General features: G+C 54.3%; 9 protein-coding genes across 10 annotated transcripts; 4 read left to right on the forward strand and 5 right to left on the reverse strand.

The window, feature by feature from the left end:
• The first annotated feature begins 546 nt into the window (after positions 1 to 546).
• Positions 547 to 1844, forward strand: H310_04511 (26S proteasome non-ATPase regulatory subunit 14). Its single transcript, XM_008868892.1, has one exon. It carries the CDS (start codon positions 585 to 587, stop codon positions 1521 to 1523), a length of 939 nt encoding a protein of 312 aa, XP_008867114.1. The 5' UTR covers positions 547 to 584; the 3' UTR covers positions 1524 to 1844.
• A 69-nt stretch (positions 1845 to 1913) lies between these two features.
• Positions 1914 to 3205, forward strand: H310_04512 (hypothetical protein). The gene is made up of 3 exons (XM_008868893.1): positions 1914 to 2321; positions 2382 to 2575; positions 2647 to 3205. Exons 1-3 carry the CDS (start codon positions 2045 to 2047, stop codon positions 2971 to 2973), a joined length of 798 nt encoding a protein of 265 aa, XP_008867115.1. The 5' UTR covers positions 1914 to 2044; the 3' UTR covers positions 2974 to 3205.
• A 237-nt stretch (positions 3206 to 3442) lies between these two features.
• H310_04513 (hypothetical protein) lies at positions 3443 to 4475 on the reverse strand. Its single transcript, XM_008868894.1, has 4 exons — positions 4123 to 4475; positions 3981 to 4061; positions 3663 to 3932; positions 3443 to 3594 (listed from the first exon to the last, which is right to left on the reverse strand). The coding sequence occupies exons 1-4, from the start codon at positions 4465 to 4467 to the stop codon at positions 3532 to 3534; spliced, it is 759 nt and encodes a 252-aa protein (XP_008867116.1). The 5' UTR covers positions 4468 to 4475; the 3' UTR covers positions 3443 to 3531.
• A 358-nt stretch (positions 4476 to 4833) lies between these two features.
• Positions 4834 to 5806, reverse strand: H310_04514. 2 transcript variants are annotated; one of them, XM_008868895.1, is made up of 4 exons: positions 5495 to 5806; positions 5367 to 5447; positions 5045 to 5314; positions 4834 to 4994 (listed from the first exon to the last, which is right to left on the reverse strand). In XM_008868895.1, the coding sequence occupies exons 1-4, from the start codon at positions 5795 to 5797 to the stop codon at positions 4935 to 4937; spliced, it is 714 nt and encodes a 237-aa protein (XP_008867117.1). In that variant the 5' UTR covers positions 5798 to 5806; the 3' UTR covers positions 4834 to 4934. The 2 variants fall into 2 exon arrangements, with proteins under 2 accessions (XP_008867117.1, XP_008867118.1); XM_008868896.1 differs by having other exon boundaries at positions 5045 to 5447.
• Positions 5807 to 6209: 403 nt separating this feature from the next.
• H310_04515 (hypothetical protein) lies at positions 6210 to 6947 on the forward strand. The gene has a single exon (XM_008868897.1). It carries the CDS (start codon positions 6285 to 6287, stop codon positions 6828 to 6830), a length of 546 nt encoding a protein of 181 aa, XP_008867119.1. The 5' UTR covers positions 6210 to 6284; the 3' UTR covers positions 6831 to 6947.
• H310_04516 (hypothetical protein) lies at positions 6888 to 9062 on the reverse strand. Its single transcript, XM_008868898.1, has 9 exons — positions 8938 to 9062; positions 8804 to 8886; positions 8682 to 8743; positions 8541 to 8630; positions 8161 to 8482; positions 7947 to 8020; positions 7506 to 7899; positions 7365 to 7445; positions 6888 to 7307 (listed from the first exon to the last, which is right to left on the reverse strand). The coding sequence occupies exons 1-9, from the start codon at positions 9029 to 9031 to the stop codon at positions 7116 to 7118; spliced, it is 1392 nt and encodes a 463-aa protein (XP_008867120.1). The 5' UTR covers positions 9032 to 9062; the 3' UTR covers positions 6888 to 7115.
• A 253-nt stretch (positions 9063 to 9315) lies between these two features.
• H310_04517 (hypothetical protein) lies at positions 9316 to 10993 on the reverse strand. Its single transcript, XM_008868899.1, has 7 exons — positions 10915 to 10993; positions 10542 to 10855; positions 10407 to 10483; positions 10175 to 10350; positions 9959 to 10122; positions 9783 to 9906; positions 9316 to 9735 (listed from the first exon to the last, which is right to left on the reverse strand). The coding sequence occupies exons 1-7, from the start codon at positions 10936 to 10938 to the stop codon at positions 9361 to 9363; spliced, it is 1254 nt and encodes a 417-aa protein (XP_008867121.1). The 5' UTR covers positions 10939 to 10993; the 3' UTR covers positions 9316 to 9360.
• A 399-nt stretch (positions 10994 to 11392) lies between these two features.
• On the forward strand, positions 11393 to 12374 carry H310_04518 (hypothetical protein; the record flags this gene model as incomplete). The annotated part of the gene is made up of 1 exon (XM_008868900.1): positions 11393 to 12374. The coding sequence occupies one exon, from the start codon at positions 11393 to 11395 to the stop codon at positions 12350 to 12352; it is 960 nt and encodes a 319-aa protein (XP_008867122.1). The 3' UTR covers positions 12353 to 12374.
• Positions 12375 to 12461: 87 nt separating this feature from the next.
• On the reverse strand, positions 12462 to 17242 carry H310_04519 (hypothetical protein; the record flags this gene model as incomplete). Its single annotated transcript, XM_008868901.1, has 8 exons — positions 12462 to 12837; positions 12883 to 13166; positions 13220 to 14455; positions 14510 to 15090; positions 15142 to 15972; positions 16027 to 16588; positions 16635 to 16790; positions 16853 to 17242. The coding sequence occupies 8 exons, from the start codon at positions 17240 to 17242 to the stop codon at positions 12462 to 12464; spliced, it is 4416 nt and encodes a 1471-aa protein (XP_008867123.1).
• Positions 17243 to 17285: the final 43 nt, after the last annotated feature.

The following is a 17285-nucleotide window of genomic DNA, read 5'->3' on the forward strand; positions in this document are numbered from 1 at the left end:
CGCTCTCCCCTCGTGGTCCAGTACCGAATTTATACTACCGCAAAGTGTCCTCGAAGACGACGCTCCATTGTTGGCCGCCGCAGTGATGGACAAGCCACGGTTGCACAGACGAAAGTCAGTGCGACCAGTCACCCCGTTTGTCCCGTGTTCTATTTGCATCCAAATTGAATTCACCTGGTGCGTGTCAAACCACCTGGTGTTGTCATCAAATAGATGATTCACGACAATTGAATGTTCATGAAGTCGTAATAAACAATTTTCATCTTGTTCACAGACCTGTAGCCATGGCGCCGCTGTGCGACATATTCCAATGGAATCGAAAACGCGTACATGCGTCGCTGGCACAGTCGAATGAGGATTGGATTCGTTTCCCAGTGTCCGCGTGCAGGAGCATCTCCACCGTCGCTTCGTCGGGACTATGCATTATCCACGTATGATTGGATAAAATTACATGTGTTAACGAATGATAGCGCGTCCGAGGTTGGAATTATGTCCAATCCATATCAACCATGTTTTACCCAATCACAACGATGTACAGAGGCAGAATTGGATTTCTCGATTTCACCGCCGCACATTCGATCACGATGGATCGCCTGCAACGACTCTTCGGCAACCTTCCTGGCATGCAAGGCCATGGTATGGGCGGAGCGAACGACAGCCCTGCCGTGGACACTGCCGAAAAGGTGCACATTTCGTCGCTGGCGCTATTGAAAATGCTCAAGCACGGTCGCGCGGGCGTTCCCATGGAAGTGATGGGCCTCATGCTCGGGGAGTTTGTTGACGACTACACTGTGGTGTGTCTGGATGTGTTTGCAATGCCTCAGAGCGGGACGGGGGTCAGTGTCGAAGCTGTGGACCCTGTTTTCCAGACCAAGATGCTGGACATGCTCAAGCAGACTGGACGTGCCGAAATGGTTGTGGGGTGGTATCACAGTCATCCAGGGTTCGGCTGTTGGTTGAGTGGTGTCGACATCAACACGCAGCAATCATTTGAAGCGCTGAACGCCCGCGCCGTGAGTATCGTCGTGGACCCGATTCAGTCGGTGAAAGGCAAGGTCGTCATTGATGCGTTTCGCTTGATCAACCCGCAGCTCATGATGTTGGGCCAAGAGCCGCGCCAAACGACGTCGAACATCGGCCACTTGAACAAACCGAGCATCCAGGCGCTAATTCACGGGCTCAACCGACACTACTACTCGATCGCGATCGACTACCGCAAGAACGAGTTGGAGGAGCAAATGCTGATGAACCTTCACAAAAACACGTGGAGCGACGGCCTCGTTCTGACCGAATTCGAAGCCCACTCGGCAAAAAATGAAGAAATGGTGACATCTATGCTCAAGCTGACCAAGCAGTACAACGAACGCGTCCAAGAGGAGGAAGAGAAGACGGCAGACGAGCTCATCGTGTCGAACGTGGGCAAGATCGACCCGAAGAAGCACCTCGAAACGGACGTGTACGATCTCATGGCACTCAATACCGTCCAGTGCCTCGGCGCAATGTTGGACACGATTGTGTTCTAATGCCACAATCAATCGACCTTTATGACGTTCAACCCAATCTAGCTTGTCCGTTTTCAGAGACAACGTACAACAGGACTCGTTCACATCGGTGAGTTCAATACTTCAGGAGCTCAGCTGCCGCATGCTTGTGGCCATGATCTCGCACCAGATCAGTTGATGCTCACCGTACAGGATTGACGATATATCCGCCGTGATTATCCACGAGCTACAAGTCACGTAGCGAGGTAGAACGAGCGAGAATGGCATTGAAGGCGCAACGCAGCATGAATATAATTCCAGGACCTGGAGAATGTGCTGGCTGGAGCAAAGGCCCCCGAATTGCCTTTGCTTACTAAAATTAGATTTGAGGCAGTTGCATGTACTCGGTGCTGTTTATAGCTTTTTTCTCAACGCTGCCATAGTCGTTTTAGCTGCTGCAATTGTCGGCTGTGCTTCCTCACGACGGCAGGCAGCTCTCGTTTGCATCGGAACCACCACAACGTCCTGCTTCCTTCCCCGTCCTCCCTGGCCATCCATCCATCATGCAGCGGGAAGAGTGCATCTACAACCTCATTCCCAAGGTTGTCGTCGTTCCTGAGAAGCCCAAACGGTACTCGTCAACACATGACCCCAACACGCAGCCGACTGCATCTACGTTCGGCCTCCATGGCAAGACCAAGTTGCTCGGATCCAACTTGGGCGAGGAGAAGCCGCGGACGCCGCCACAAGCCGCCAAGACCTTCGGCAAGTTGAACCAAAAGCCCGACCCGAAGGAATTTACAAAGAAGCAGTCGAAATGCAAGATGCCCGAGTCGAAGCGTACGTCGATCACTTGGTTTCGAGCTAGTGGTGTGACTGGACAATTGTGGCTTCCATTAGCGACCAAGTTCACATACGAAGGGGCGCGAAAGCCTGCGCTGGTCAAAGCTGACGAGAAGCCTGTGATGGGGCTCAAGACGTCCAAGAATTTTATCACAGCCAACGCGGTGGAGGCGATCTTGGAAATGCCGGGGAACCGCGCGAGAGCCAAGCAGACGGCGCCCGTATATCGCGACAAGCCCGACTTTGGTCAGGTCAGTCGTTGCTGCAGGCCGCTCTCGAGAGGGTATGGAACTTAATCCGTTCTCGTCCCCGGTGTGCGCAGGTGCCGTCGTACTTGCGGGAAGTCAAGCAAGAAATCGAACAGGAAAACGAAATGATCGAGGAATTTGTTCGGCAAAACAAAAACATCCTGGCCGACCAAGAGCCCAAGGTCGAAGCCATGGACGACGACGAGCGCCTCCAGCTCATCGATGCCCTCAAAGCAAAGTGGGACCACGTGAACGCCAAGTACCAAAAGCTGTGCCACAACGTGTCGTTTGATACGCAGGGCAAAGTCCGACGGAAGGAAACGTTCGAGAAGGAACTGACCCAGATCGAAAAAGACATTGACGTGCTGTCGCGGGGCCCCGTCGCAGTCAACCGAGGTTAAGACGTGATCACACGCCATGAACGATGAGCGTCGCTGCATGTATGCCCGAATCGTCCGAGGAAATATTGCGCTCGCGACTGTGTTTACACCACATAGACGACCCCGACTCGCTCGTCGTCAACTGTCCGCATCGAGCTAGGTGGCTTTAGGGTACGGCGTACGGCGCAAAGCTGCACATCGAGCGACGATGTGATGCGTGGGACGTTATTCAAATGGCCACGACCGGTCAACGATGCCCATGTTTTGCTTCACTACCGGTTTTACTCGTGTACATCCCAGCAATGGTAAGCGCGTTGGTCATGGTGCTGCACGCAATACAACAGGCACGAAAAAGTCATCGATGAACATGCCCATGGTGTGGTCAGAAGGACTGAGCACCTCAGTGTGGTGAGCATGTCGAGTCCTGGATGAACAGATCGTTCTTGAAAAGAGCTCTCGCAATGGCACGCCGTCTTTTTGGGCAAAGCAATGTCGGTAGAAGGGGGTGTGTAGTGGAATTCCCAGTTACCATTCAGCACTCTGCACAGACGTGACAACAGGCCATCCTTGATGGAATTGTTAGGCTTTGTACAGCCAGTAGCGTGGGTACTGGCGCTGGATATTGTTCAGAAACACGCTCACCTGCACCAACAACACATGAGATTTGATGCTTTGTGCACGTTGGGTGTCCTTTATTGCATTGTACGCACCAAGACGAGGATGATGCTGCCCGTAAAAACCGGCATCGCCACGTACAAGTACCCAAGGTCTTGGATCTCTGGGCCGGAAATGACAGCGATGAGGGCTGTCGCGCCGCCGGGGGGGTGCACAGTGTCTGTAATTTGCATGACCACGAGGGCGAGCGACACAGCAAGCGCGCAGCTGAGCCATTTCCACTCGTCCCCAGGAGCAACGTGGAGAAAGAGCTTCGAGACGGAAACCCCCACGATTGCGCTGAGGGTATTGCCCATTACAACATTCTACACACCCCACAACGTTAGGATACGAAATACAGGTGGTGACGGCACCCGAGGCTGTGCAAGGGGCGACTGTATCGCGCCGAAGGTAAGGATGGCTGAGGCACCGAACGAACCGATGATCGATTGCAACTACATTTGTGGTGTTGAAAGGAGTGCAGAATGGCCCCGAGATGTCGAGGCATTTCCTCACCTTGGCGCCGGTTCCAAACTTGGCATTCGCGCTGTATTGGATTGCAGCAAGAATGCCAATGCCGCAGAAGCTACTGAGAAACGACCAGAACAGTATCAAAACCTGATGGCGCCGTCGGTGGCTATCGTATGCGGCATTGCGGTGGATCGGATCGATCGCAAGGCTCGGATACGCAGTGTTCACCTCGGGATTCCCCGGCATCGACTCCACGCCGCGAAATTTGAGAGCATATGTACTGATCAGAAGAGGTCCTTTGGATGGAACCGTGTCCGACACTCTCTGGAACCCCCCGTCCACTCCATTTTCCGCTGAGCATGGAGTCGTTGGCGGCGGTGGCACCGCCATGTCGATCGCAATTCTGCCTCCATCGCTGACGTAAGCACCACGACGCAGCGATTGGTCAGCTATTTTTACACCCTCTTGATGAGTTCACAGGTGGGTGCACGACAACACTACTTCCTGTATTCCTCTTGCTTCTGTATCTTGTAATGCATAGTTTCCTCTTTTATGTACCTATACAAAAAATCATAACTCGACTATATATTATTCCCCACTGTTATGGCGCATTCAATATTTTAAGTTGTACTGTACCTATACAAATATGTTGAAGTCTCGGGGATGAATGCAGTATTTCAGATTGTATTGTATCGTATACAATGATTAAGGTGCACTAGGTACAGCTTTACCAGAAATACTGTTGCTTCAGGAGCTCTCGGAACTTCGGGGATGCGGGGCATGGATGGCTTAAAGCGGCGTGCCAAAGACCGATTCCTTCCATGAGGCTTCTTGGGGTGGAGTTGGATGCTCCGCCGTCACTTCGAGAACCAGTAGCGAGGGTATTGGCGCTGCACATTCGTCACTAAAACGCTGACCTACGAGGCGCGAGTGGGGACCGCTCAAGAAGAATTGTGCGTCGACGCACCAGCACAAGAATGCAGCTGCCTGTGAACACGGGTATGACTACGTACAAGTACCCTAGGTCTTGGATCTCGCGACCAGATGTGACGGCGAGAAGTGCCGACGCTCCCCCTGGTGGATTCACCGTGTCGGTGAGTTGCATGGCGACGAGGGAGATTGATATGGCGAGGGCACAGCTGAGCCATTTCCACTCATCCCCAGGGGCAACGTGATGGAAGAGGTCGGCGATTGCAACTCCGACAAATGCACTCAATGTATTGCCGACAATGCAATTCTAAGGGTTGCTTCAGCAATACGAACGAAGAAGCCGAATGAAATGGACGAACCCTGGGCTGGGCCAGTGGCGCATGTATTGCGCCAAACACGAGAATCGCCATGGCTCCAAATGAGCCCGTGATCGACAGGACCTGCTCCATAAACAGCAGTTATACATGTCGACGCCGATGGTCCATACCTTGACACCAGAAGCGTAAGTTGCATGCAAGTTGTAATGAATGTACGCTAGGATGGCAATGCCGGTGAAGCATGCCACGAAAGACCAGCAGAGAGTCTTCGCTTTGGCGGCCAATGCTTCGGCTGTGTAGTTTGAAGCCGTGCGGTTGGCAGGAAGAATCGCCAGTGGTGGAAAGGCAGGGCATGGCTCGGGCGTCGTGTCCACGCCTTGGATCCTTCGTAGGTATGCCCGAAGCCCATCGACTGGAGCGTCTTCTTGGACGTAGCTCAAGTCGACGAGCCTTGTTCCAAAGCCGCTCGACATACCAGTGGGTGGGACAAGGGGGCATTGCAACTTCAAACACATGCAATGACCAATAAACAGTCGGCATTCGATCATACATGATATTAAATTAAACAGGTACTAATCCAGTTGATCGATGACAACAATTCCTTTTGTCCGTATCGATTTGCGCCGTATATGCGATATCGAAGGTTTTCACCAAGCGTGAGGGACCGTTCAAATGGAGCATCCCGTGTCGAGGCCAAGCATCGCCCGACTTTGATGCTTTATCGTGAGAGGATTCCAGTGTGTGGCATGCATGGCGCTCCCCATCACAAGATGACTACGCCTCACCGATTGAGCAATCTGTTTTAGTCGCTTTGATCAAAATCCCCATGATGATGCGTCTCGATTTTGATTGGTGGACCAACGAGTGTTATGACGCTATCACATCCAAGATCGGACCGCGAGCGGTTCGTCCATCTCGGCACAACCCAACATCGCACGGCGAAAGCACATCTTAGACATCATGGCACAGAAGAAGGCCCTGTGGAGCTCCCTTTCGTCGTTGAACAAGCTCAACCAAAGCGCCAAGTCGACGCTGTACACGCTTGAAACGGCGAAAGGTCCATTGGAAGGCTTTGCCGCCCACAATGAGGCGCCACGCGCCCCGTTCCCCCCGTTCACAGCCGAGACGGCGCTGCAGAAGGTCAAGGCCGCTGAAGACGCGTGGAACTCTCGCGATGCCGAACGGGTGTCTCTCGCATACACTCCCGACACGGTGTGGCGCAACCGCGACCAGATTTTTGTTGGACGTGAGGCTGTCGTCGCCTTCCTTCGATCGAAGTGGGCTCTCGAGACCAACTACACGCTGGTGAAGAACCTGTGGTGCCATGACAACAACCGCATCGCCGTACGATTTACCTACGAATACCAGCGCATCTCGGACGGCCAATGGTTCCGATGCCATGGCAACGAGCTCTGGCAATTCGACGACAAAGGGTTCATGCAGCATCGAGATATGAGCGGCAACGATGTTGCGATAGACGAATCCGATCGCCTCTACGTGAAGTAGGGCTCACCTCCAACGACAAAAACGCTTCGAGTTGTAAATGGAATACCTTTCCAGCCCTTCAAATTTCGCGCTTAATTCACAATGTCATCCATGCATGCGCAGTCCATGAACGAGTGATTCCAGTGTGTCAAGGATGTCCCGCGCGTCGTAACGTGTGCAGAATACTTGGGTTATTAGCGCAGCAGGTCCACAATCGGCGAGAGTTAAAGAATATGCGTCGCAAGTGCAGCCGTAGTAAAACACTGGAATATCAGAGACAAACGATGTTGCTCGTAGCGGGTGAAGTTAGGTCCAGGCCAACATCTTTTCCAATGCTTCCAAGTCGTCGACGGGAGCTTCCTCGATCTTTTTCTGGTAATAGTTTTCAATGAACGCGAGATCCATCTTCGACTTGATGTCGCAAACAAAGTTGATGGCGGCACCCTTGCGGCCAAATCGACCCGTGCGCCCGATGCGATGCAAATACGTTTCGGGATCCTACCAAATGTTGAATCGCTCTCAAACCATGCAACGCGTCTGAAGGTAAAATCGTACCGGTTGGCCTTCTCGGTTCACAGGGATATCGTAGTTGATCACGAGGGACACTCCAAGCACATCAATCCCACGCGCGAGCACCTACTCCCATCACCATGTATAAAACGCGAATTGGTTCGTGTGTGTGTGAAAGAGACGTACGTTGGTAGTGATCAGGACCTTGGTCGTTCCGAGTCGGAAGTCATCGAGCACTTGGTCCCGAACTTCCTTGGCCATGTCGGCGCCGTGTAATATACCGACCTTGTGGCCCTTTTCACGCATCAGGGCCGTCACCTTCTTGGCAGTTTCACGCGCTTGAACGAAAATGACGCTCTTGCCAACGTTGAGCAGCCCAAAAAGGTCGCTCAAGACCTCTGCCTTGTGCGCTTGGCTCTTGCAATCGATCCAAAATTGTTTGATTTCGTCGAGCGACAGTCGCTCCTTCTTGACCAGAATTGTGTTGTGGTTCGGCACCATCTTCTCGGCAAACTCACGCACATCGTCGGCGTATGTGGCGGAAAACAGCAAGATCTGGCACGCCGGATTCTTGATCATTCTGAGGGACAAACCGGTGAATCACTGGAGCACAACAAAACGTCGTACTTTTTGATGGCCAGCGACCGGTCACGCATACCGCTTTCGTCAATCATGACATCGGCCTCGTCCAATACAAAGATCTACGAAAACCACGGTTAGCAAATGAAAAAACTTGTTGAACAGTTGTCAAGAAACCATGACAATCTCGACAAATTGCGAGAGTGAATTGAAACACAAAATTCGTGCAAAAAGGCGCACTATCGAGCGATCGTGGTCGTACTTTGAGGTTGGACAGGTCGAGCGTGCGCTTCTTCACGAGGGACTCGACGCGGCCGGGCGTCCCGACCACAATTTGGGCATGAATATGCTGGCCCTTTTCGACTTCGTTTCCGGGAATAGCAAGAAATGTTTCAATGCCACAGAACGACCCCATGACCGTCACGACAGCCATAATTTGACGAGCTAGTTCACGTGTCGGCGCCAAACACAGCGACTGTACGCGCTTCGTCGTGTCTTTCGTGGCACGGTACAGCATGCCGAGGACAAATGTAGCCGTTTTGCCACTGCCACTTTGGGCTTGTCCAATCAAGTTCTCGGGGGGTCTACATTCACGACGGGCAGGTTTGAGAATCCATGTGGGCTTGCTTGAAAATTGCATACTCTGTCAAGATCATGGGGAGCGCAACAGTTTGAATCTTCGAAGGCTTCGCAAACTTCATGGCGTAGACACCTTTTAGGAGGTTTTCCGGTCTAGTGAGCGAACATGATTCAGTTTCCACCAGCGCATGGTTCGGGACGTACAAGTTGAGCTCTTCAAAGCTGACAGCAGAGTACAAGTGCGAGTTCGGGTTCGATCGGACAATCTGATCATCAACACACAGATGTGATCACACCTTACCCCATGGTAAAGGAAGACAACGTACATCCAAGGTCGCAGTGTACTCTTTGTCGGCGTCGAGACCTTGTCCCATTGCCATGATATAATCCAACGAATGCGAGATTTCCTCTGAGCCACAAACGTGCATAAGATCTAGATTAAGCTCACGCATTTACACACCTGTTGAGAAAGCATCCGCAGGCGCGGCAGGCGGCGCGGCACTGGGCTTTTCTTCTTCAACGGCAGGGACAAGAGGCAGTGCTGGGGAGCTCATCGCCGTTGTTTCAAAAATGGCGTTGTGCCCACTCTTTTGCTATGTGAATGAAGGTCATTTCGTCCAATCCACGAGGATTCATCGGAATAATCGAACATGATTGGGTAAAATATTGATCTACAGGGGAACAGTCGCACTCTATACAGCAACTATACGCGCACTGAGGGCTTGACCTCCATATTTCAGCCAATCCATATTCACGTTGCGCCTGGTTGTCCTTGGATTGGCTAATATTTGACCAACAAAATCACATGTATTGGTCAGCACGTTCGTGTGAACATTTAACCAAGCAAAGATTTGACACGGGCAAAATATGAAACAGAATGGAATTATGCGGTGGTCGCGTAAAACTTGAGCTGGCAGTCCTCCCCTCCGCTGACGAATGCTGGCTTGGGATTCGGTAGCCAGGCGACATCCAGAGCCTTGCCGGTGTGTGCCGCCAGCGTGAAGAGCGGGATCGAGCTGCGGGAGTCCCAGAGTTTCACACTTCCATCGTATCCAGCAGAGACAAAGTGATGTGCGTGCGACGGCGACCATTCCACAGCGCTGACCCACTGCTTGTGCGACGAAAACGTTGCTTGGACCAACGTTGTGCCCGCCTTGGCGGCGCGGGGATCCCATAGACGAATGTGGTTGTCAGGGTGGGCGCTGAGAATCGTGCCATTTGTCGACACGCTGATGTCGCTGAGAGTGCTGCTGCCAGTCTACGACAAATATTAGCCATGGATAGCATTCATGTGCAGCTACGAACCATCGTTTGAGTACATCGTTCGGTGGTGAGGTCCCACAGCTTGATGGATCGATCCATAGACCCAGAGTACAGAAAATGTGCTTGATGCGGATCCACGGCCACAGCGAGCACAGCAGCCGTGTGTCTAGCCATGATAAAGCTCAGCTTCCGCCACGCAATGATGCTGTGCTGTCTACCCCGGGAGAATAGTGGACGCTTGCTGTTCGGTCACTTTGGCCTTGGCGACTTTCGAATTGGTCTTTTGCCTCTTCGTCACAGCAACATCGTCATCGACGTCCTGAGAGGATTCGCCAGGCACCGACCACACGCGCACTGTGTTGTCCCAGCTGCCAGTCACGACCTATGGTTGTAGCAGTGTTAGTTCGTCGTATTCGCTCCAGGATACGGTGCACCGTTTGGTCGTATACAGCTACTGCATCCACGCTGTTCGCATGTCCGACGTTAACGCCGACCAGCGTCAGCGCCTTGTTTGTAGCATCCCACGTCCAGACGTTCGCCTTCAGGTCCTTACTGCCGGTCACAATTACGTTTTGGTGAATCGATATCGATTTGATCACACTGTCGTGAGCTACACGATAGCGTCACGGTCCACAGAGCAGACTCTTTTCAAAGTACTGGTCGTACCTTTGGCCGACCCGAGCAGTTCCCCCGACGCTGCAAACACACGGAGGATGCCATCGTAACAGCCCGTGACGACGATACTGTCGTAGCCAGATTTCGTGAGGTAAGCATCGGTAATGTCAAGGCAAATCTACGTACTCGTTGAAGCTACTGACTGCGCTGATCCAGTCCGGGTGGTTCTGGGACTGTGATTCCTCGGGTTCCAAATGAGCTTCGACGTACTCGAGGGTAAGCACGGCTTCGTCCGTCAGGTGGTTTGTCACCACGTATTTCTCCAGCGTCGTGCGCAGAAATGTGTTGTCAATAAGAAAGTCAAAAGGTTTCGGAGCTGTCGTGTTGAGCAAGTGGTTGACAACTTGGGACAAGCCGGCTCTGGCGAGTTTGATCGGGACAGCGAACGGCGTCTCGGTGACACGGATCGCCGGGTTTTTGGTCACGAACTTCACGCGGATCTACGTTGACGTGTGAGGCAATTGCTCAGCCATTGCCGTGTCGTCTTGCGGGCACTTACCTGGGCGCCTTCGTCGAGGGACATCGCGGTCGTGGCCTTCACAAGTGTGTCGTGCAATCGATCGATTGTTGGTTAGCGCGGTGCAATTCCACGTACCAATCAAATGCCGCGAGGGCCATATCCGGATGCTCCCATTATCCGAATGCAAGCCGGATGCCGCCATTTATCCGGACGTGCCCTTTCGCGCAAGATTCGAAAAACCAAGGCGGCGTGGCCAAGCCAATGGGGGCCGACGCTACTGAGGATGCCAGGGGTTACTCAGGGAGTTAGCCTTCGAATGGTGCAACCGCGGTGTAATTGGAACAATTGCATCCACGCTGCACACGGTCAAAAGGTTGTAGCCCACTCGGTAGTGTGCAAATTGCCACCACTGGCACCCCTTGGACGTGAAAGTGCTCCACGTTTGAGGACGGCCGACGTGCATTTAGGGCGGCAAAGGACGTCCATTACTCGCATTGGTGTCTGACTGGTCGAAATGATGCAGATTCACTTGAAGGATATGCCCCAGCAAGGCAAACTTAAAGGAGTTATTGCAACCAGCAGCAGCACGGCCACGCTTCGAGTCAAAGTCCCACCCAACGGCGGTCGTTGGTCCGACCACGAGCACAGACTGTTCCTTCAAGGCATCGAGCTGTATGGCAAGGACTGGCGACGAATCGCGCGACTCGTCCAAACGCGCACAACGGTGCAGACTCGCAGTCATGCTCAGAAACACTTTGATCGCATGGAGAAGGAACGCCGGGAGGACAACCTGCTAATGACCGAACGTGCTGCAAAAGCTGGGCTTTTCCCGCGGAAGACTGACTCTCTGACCGCGCCCAAAAAGCGCAGCCATGCCATCAAGAAACCATCAGCAGTCAAACAGCCTTCACCATCGCTGGAGCTAACTAACGTCACGTTTCCATCTGCGCCACAACCACCGCTGGCCATGACAAAGACCAGCTTTGCCCCGCCCCCGCCTCGATTCCTCGACGATCACATGTATCGATACTTGCACGGCCCGCCGAAGCCGCAGCTTGCCTTGGGCCCGCGCTTGGGTGTCCCCAACATGGAGGAGGTCGGGTTCGCCATGGCCTCGGATGGTCAAGTCTTGGATTATATATCGTTTGACGAATGTGATGACGACCACTTTGTCGAAGTGGACGAGTCAGCTCGACCGGACGTGGAATACCTCCTCGACGCGATGCCAGGGACCGACTTTTATTCAATCTTGGACGTGGCAAAGGACGCGCACCAGACGAACTCTAGTGGTGACGACGGCAAGTCCGACGGGCCCGCTCGGACACATACTCCCTACGACCATCTCGTCCTTGCGTGTGAGCCGTCGATTTTGCCGATCCGACAGCAACGCGGGCTTTCCTTTCCACGATCCGTCCGACCCGAGTCCCCCAAATCGTCGCCCAAACTGTCTTCCGTCATGAACAGTATTTATGTCTAAAGAATGGCCAGAGAACTCTCACGGGGTTGGAACCTTATGAGCCAGAGTATGGCTTCCACTGGAAGCCCCCTACTTGTGGAGTAGAGGGGTAGAAACCTCGGTTAGGACGTTAATGAGGCATCGAATGGTGGACGTGGTGGGGAGGAATTGTCGGCTGGGGAGGCATGTGCAGTAGCTGAAGCTGACGCCCTGTCTGGTCCAACGCAGTGCCCCCACTTCTACACGAGCTCTCGGCATATTGCTGCTTGGTATGGAGCATGCGCTTTTGGAGCGACTCGAGTGCCTTCCGTCGCATGAATGGCGACTGCGACGGGATGCCCTTGATCGTTGTAGTTGGTGTCGGCTCAAACTGCATTTGAAGTTTCCCGCCTCGTGATGAGTTGGGCAATGACGCAGCCGTCGTATGTGTTTGCTCTGATTGTGGTGGCGGCGTAGGGGGTTCGCGGGGGGGAGTTTGTGTGGTGGAATTGACTTCGACCATGTACCTGCTTGTTGACTTAGTCAACTTGGCCATCAAGTCCAAGTCGTACCGTTGCCGGTCGCCCAGAGCCATCGCCGAAATGTCCGTGGGGGCCAACGATGCCAATGTCAGGATCCGCTTGGTTGTAGCGGGGTCCAGCCGCCCTTTCGAAGGCACGGACGACGTTCTGCATCTTTGCAATTGGTCAGTACAACTCGTCGTCGCCCCGAGATGGGGTTGCGGTGACGGAGCAGTCCGCGGTTGAGTGGAGAACTTGCCCTGGCCACGAGGACTTGTCGTGGCGGGGCTGTCGTAAAGACTGTCCATTATGATCATGGATGTGCCTCGAACATCCTACATTGCCACGTGTGAGCTATAAACGTGACCAACGAACGATATGGACGTACAATAGGAGCATGGTGCTGCGATGGAGCTGTCGGAATGTCGGCACCCATCGAGTTGTAGCACACGAACGCGTCCATGCAGTGCTCCCACGCTTTGTGTTGTTGGGCTTGCAGGGTCTCGTGGGTGCGGGAGAAGGCGGCGCGCTTCGTGGCAAAACGGCGACGCAAGCGAATGAGGGCATGGTCGATGGTCGCGGAAGTGTCCATGTCGAGCTTGAGGACGTCTTCCATGCGCTTGAGCCCGAGGCATTTGAGCACGCACTGCCATTTGTTCCAGTTGATGTTTTCCCGCAAACTCGTAAGGGTATTGGCATAGTTTTCAATCAAGTGCTGGACCGCTTGGCGACTCGGCACCTTGGCCACAGGAGGCGGCGCGTACATGCTGTTACGGGCGTTGTAGTGGTGGCTCAAAACGGACCGAGGCAAGTGTAGCATTGAATCGACCATGTCGTCGGACGGCATCGAGTGCATTATCGATGAGCCGCGATTGCTCGACGCGTCTTGACGATGATGCACTGGCGAATGCGGTATTCGGTTACCAGGGCGATGCACGTCTACATCTTTGTGCAGCCCTGTACCCTCCAAGATGTAATTCGAAAGCGTTGTGTGGCCAGCAAACCCGTCGCTGACGTCGTCGACTGCGAGCTCAGGGTGCCAGTCCGCTTCGCACACTTGCGTGCTCGAGTTTCGCATGCTTGGGCGCGCCGTCGCAACAGCCACAACTTCTCCGCTGTCCTGCGGAGCGTTCGAGTAATTTGTCCGACGAGGCTCCATCTGTCGAGGTTCCAGCATACGCAGCTGGGGCGGGGGTGGTTGGGGATCCGGCAATGAGATGTCCACATGGAGCGCTGAAGGGGGTTCTTCAGGTTCTGCAGGTGTCGAAGTGGGAAATGGAGATGGTGTTCGTGATGGCAAGGGAGTCTTCGGGACGGGAGTTGTTGATGGTTGCGACGGCGGCATGACCTGTACTGGTGACGAAGCGTCGTATGGTTCTTCCGAGAGCGTTTGGGGGGTTGGTGTCCTCGATGGCGTCGATGATGGCGCTGGGCTTGGAGGCGGCTCAAATCGTTCCGGGGCCACGTCGCTGTCGGTCGGCGTGTAGTCGGGTTTGCACAGTTGAGCAAGTTCGGCTTGATGCAGCGACATGAGCCGCTTGCTCATGCGTTTTGCAGACACAAGCGACCAAGTTGACTTGAGGACTTGCTTGACTTTGGACACTTGGTGGGGCTTCGACTCCGCCTAGTTCTCAAGGAGGTGAAAAGGCCACCCCATGACACGAACGACGGGGGGTACCGTCTTGGTGTCCGTGGAGTTCACAGCCAAGCTCTTGTACAGCGACTTGATCGTGCGTTTGGCTTCGCGGAGCAGATCGTCCTTCTCGTCGAGGAGCTTGCCGTACTTGGTTTCGGCGACCGTCGCGATCCGAATCACTTCTGCGCGGTGTTTCCGCATCAGCTCGGTTGCTTTCTTGTCGTACTGGTCGATCATTTGGTGCCGAAAGAGGCACATCGAGTCGATGAACTTGCGTTTTAAAATGGCTTTTTCCGCCCCAAACTGCAGCTGGAGCTGGTGGATCCGGTCGTCCAGTGTCATGTCGGGGCTGGACTCGATGGCGCCCGTGAGGCTGAGCTTATCCATGGCCTGCATGGATGCATTGAATGCGGCTTCGGCGTCGCCCAGCTCCGGCGTGATCTGTTGAGCCAACCCCGACGCCAAGTCGTGCGCCGACAAACTGCCCTTCAAGCTAACGCGACGGCTTTTTGATTCACCCACGATTTTGCCTTGCCCGGCAGGATCGTCGTCCAAAGTTACGCCTTCCGGCACCTCAACCTGCACTGGGACCCCCTTTGGGCCTGCCATCATGATTGATTTACCTACGATCACCAACGAGGGGTATCAAACTGTGTGTCGATGGACAGCCGTACGTCGCGTTGCCGCAGCCGATGACAGCATCTCCGACGGGGGCACCACAGACGCCATCGCTTGCGCTACGGAGCCTTCCGCGAACGCTTTGTTAATCAATCCGCTCAAGTGCTTGTGAATGGTTTGTTCTTGGACGCTTTGGCGCCGAGACCGAGGCATCCCCCCGGTCTGGGGCGGCAATTGCTGCGGCATCAGGTTGGGGTCGTCGCCTGGCAGCGGCGCACAATCTGCCACCCCCGCGACTTGATCGTGGACTTCCCGTTCGTCAAAGTCGTCGTCGTCGTCGCTAATATTCGGTCCATGACCTCCCGAATCGTCGTCGGCCGCGTCGGAATCTTCCATGTTCGCGTCGTTCTCGTCGTCATCATGCATGCCATGTCCTTCCAAGGGAGCGTGCTGCTGCGGCTCGTGGTGCTGGATCATCACCAGCGACGAAGTGTTTGCATGGGCCACAGGCATGCTGCCGTTGCGACTGCGAAGCAAGTCGTTGTCCACGTGCAAATGACGCTCCGTGAATCCATGATGCCCTGCGGCAAGGACACTGTCAAAGTGTTTTTTCATCTCGGTGCGCTGCCGGTCGAGCGCTTTCTTGTGCTGTATTTGGGACTCGCCCAACTGGGCTTTGATCTCTTTCAGCTTGGCCTTCAAGTCTCGGATTTCGTGCTCGTATTCGTGCGCAATGCCATGCAGCTGGACACTTTGTCTGCGAGCCAATTCTTCCGCCTTGTCCGCGATGTCGTCGTGCGCTTTTGACAGCAGCTCCTGGTTTTCCTGGAGCAGTGACTGGGCTTGAGCTTCCCGCTCCGTCAAGTCGAGGACTTGTGCGGCCAAGGCTACGAACCGGTCCGCCATGTGAAATCGATGGCGTACAGCGAGATTAGGAGTACCAGTTGCCTTGATCGTGGCATCACGCTCCTTGGTCTCGAGAGTCTGGTGGAGACTGAATAGCGTCATGTACTTTTCCTTCCAATGGGCCACCGTCCGCTCTTGCTCCTCTCGCTTGCCTTCTTCGTTGTTCAGGACGAAAATCTCGTGCTTGAGCCGAGTGATCTCGTCGACTTTGCCATGTAGCAGCGTCTTGAGCCGCTTCGCCTCGTCCTCGCGCTCCTTGACAACTTCCGCGATCGACGTGTACATGTTGGACGTTTCCTGGAGCTGGCCCAGCAAGATGGCTTTTTCGTTCTGGAGGCGCTGAACTAACTTGGCGGCGTCCTCGGACACGGTGGCAGTTGGGGCGTGCACAATCTTGGTACTCGGCACTGCGGCCGAACTCGCACTCATGTGGCCCCTGATATTGGCTGTATCGCCTGCTTGCATGTCCTGGAGTGTTTTCACGGTCTGGCGGAACAAGTTGGTGAGTTTCCTCATCACAGGGGTGCTCTCCGTTGCCCAGTCGTCTACAACGGACTGCGAGTCGCGCGACATGAGAATTTTGACTTCGTCCATGTCCTAGATACGACGATCGTGAGGGCAAGCGATGTGCAGCCAACTGCACCTTGGTGAAGAGCCGCTCGTTGAACCCGGACGCCATCGTGAGGCTTTCGTGCGTCGCCATGAGGATTTCGCCAACTTTCCAAGTCAAGGGGGTCAACGTATCGGTCGAGTCAAACGTGGAAGCCTTGGCCATCGACTCGTCGAAAGCATGCATGACCTAAGTTGACATGGTCGAGCCGTCGTTAGGATCGGACACGCAGCACATGGGGGCTGCAATACGTTGTCAATGCGGCCTTGGATGGACTTGAGCGCGACAAGTTCCTTTGACAGCGGCAGACTCTTGTCCGTCGTGATGATCGTGGTCGATCCAGGAGCAATGAGTCTCCCGGTCCTGCTGTCGTCCGTGCTGTCGCCGCGCCCGTCGTCCGACAAGATGTCGACAATGCTTCGAGTTGACGCATACATCCCCCCGTTCGGATGAGATGCGGGCTCGGGTGTCCCTGGCTTGATGTCAAAGTCGTGGCTGTGGTCGTACTTGCTGCGGTGGGGTTTTGCTTTGAAGAAGTGGAGGCGCGACCCGTTTGGGGGCATCGTTCCGAGAAGGGGGGCCACTGGGTGTAGGGCTGGTTGGGGTTTCTTGGCCAGACTTGGCAGCGGCGGCGGCGGCATCGCGCGCCTGACACTTGGGCCGTTTCAATCGATCTGGTAACTT

The sequence above is a fragment of the Aphanomyces invadans genome (assembly GCF_000520115.1).
Source record: "Aphanomyces invadans strain NJM9701 unplaced genomic scaffold supercont1.7, whole genome shotgun sequence".
Lineage (NCBI taxonomy): Eukaryota > Oomycota > Saprolegniomycetes > Saprolegniales > Verrucalvaceae > Aphanomyces > Aphanomyces invadans.

Coding starts and splice junctions, on each gene's coding strand:
- H310_04512 (XM_008868893.1), top strand. CDS start 2,045: ATGCAGCGGGAAGAGTGCATCTACAACCTCATTCCCAAGGTTGTCGTC. Junction 2,322..2,381: donor CAAGATGCCCGAGTCGAAGC/GTACGTCGATCA, acceptor GGCTTCCATTAG/CGACCAAGTTCACATACGAA. Junction 2,576..2,646: donor ACAAGCCCGACTTTGGTCAG/GTCAGTCGTTGC, acceptor CGGTGTGCGCAG/GTGCCGTCGTACTTGCGGGA.
- H310_04515 (XM_008868897.1), top strand. CDS start 6,285: ATGGCACAGAAGAAGGCCCTGTGGAGCTCCCTTTCGTCGTTGAACAAG.
- H310_04517 (XM_008868899.1), bottom strand. CDS start 10,938: ATGTCCCTCGACGAAGGCGCCCAG. Junction 10,856..10,914: donor CCCTCGACGAAGGCGCCCAG/GTAAGTGCCCGC, acceptor ACGTCAACGTAG/ATCCGCGTGAAGTTCGTGAC. Junction 10,123..10,174: donor TAGCTGTATACGACCAAACG/GTGCACCGTATC, acceptor CTACAACCATAG/GTCGTGACTGGCAGCTGGGA.
- H310_04514 (XM_008868895.1), bottom strand. CDS start 5,797: ATGTCGAGCGGCTTTGGAACAAGGCTCGTCGACTTGAGCTACGTCCAA. Junction 5,315..5,366: donor CGCCACTGGCCCAGCCCAGG/GTTCGTCCATTT, acceptor AGCAACCCTTAG/AATTGCATTGTCGGCAATAC. Junction 4,995..5,044: donor GCAGCTGCATTCTTGTGCTG/GTGCGTCGACGC, acceptor CGCGCCTCGTAG/GTCAGCGTTTTAGTGACGAA.
- H310_04516 (XM_008868898.1), bottom strand. CDS start 9,031: ATGAGCTCCCCAGCACTGCCTCTTGTCCCTGCCGTTGAAGAAGAAAAG. Junction 8,887..8,937: donor TGCGGATGCTTTCTCAACAG/GTGTGTAAATGC, acceptor TTTGTGGCTCAG/AGGAAATCTCGCATTCGTTG. Junction 7,446..7,505: donor AGGTCCTGATCACTACCAAC/GTACGTCTCTTT, acceptor TGATGGGAGTAG/GTGCTCGCGCGTGGGATTGA.
- H310_04513 (XM_008868894.1), bottom strand. CDS start 4,467: ATGGCGGTGCCACCGCCGCCAACGACTCCATGCTCAGCGGAAAATGGA. Junction 4,062..4,122: donor AGTTTGGAACCGGCGCCAAG/GTGAGGAAATGC, acceptor CCACAAATGTAG/TTGCAATCGATCATCGGTTC. Junction 3,595..3,662: donor GCAGCATCATCCTCGTCTTG/GTGCGTACAATG, acceptor TTGTTGGTGCAG/GTGAGCGTGTTTCTGAACAA.
- H310_04511 (XM_008868892.1), top strand. CDS start 585: ATGGATCGCCTGCAACGACTCTTCGGCAACCTTCCTGGCATGCAAGGC.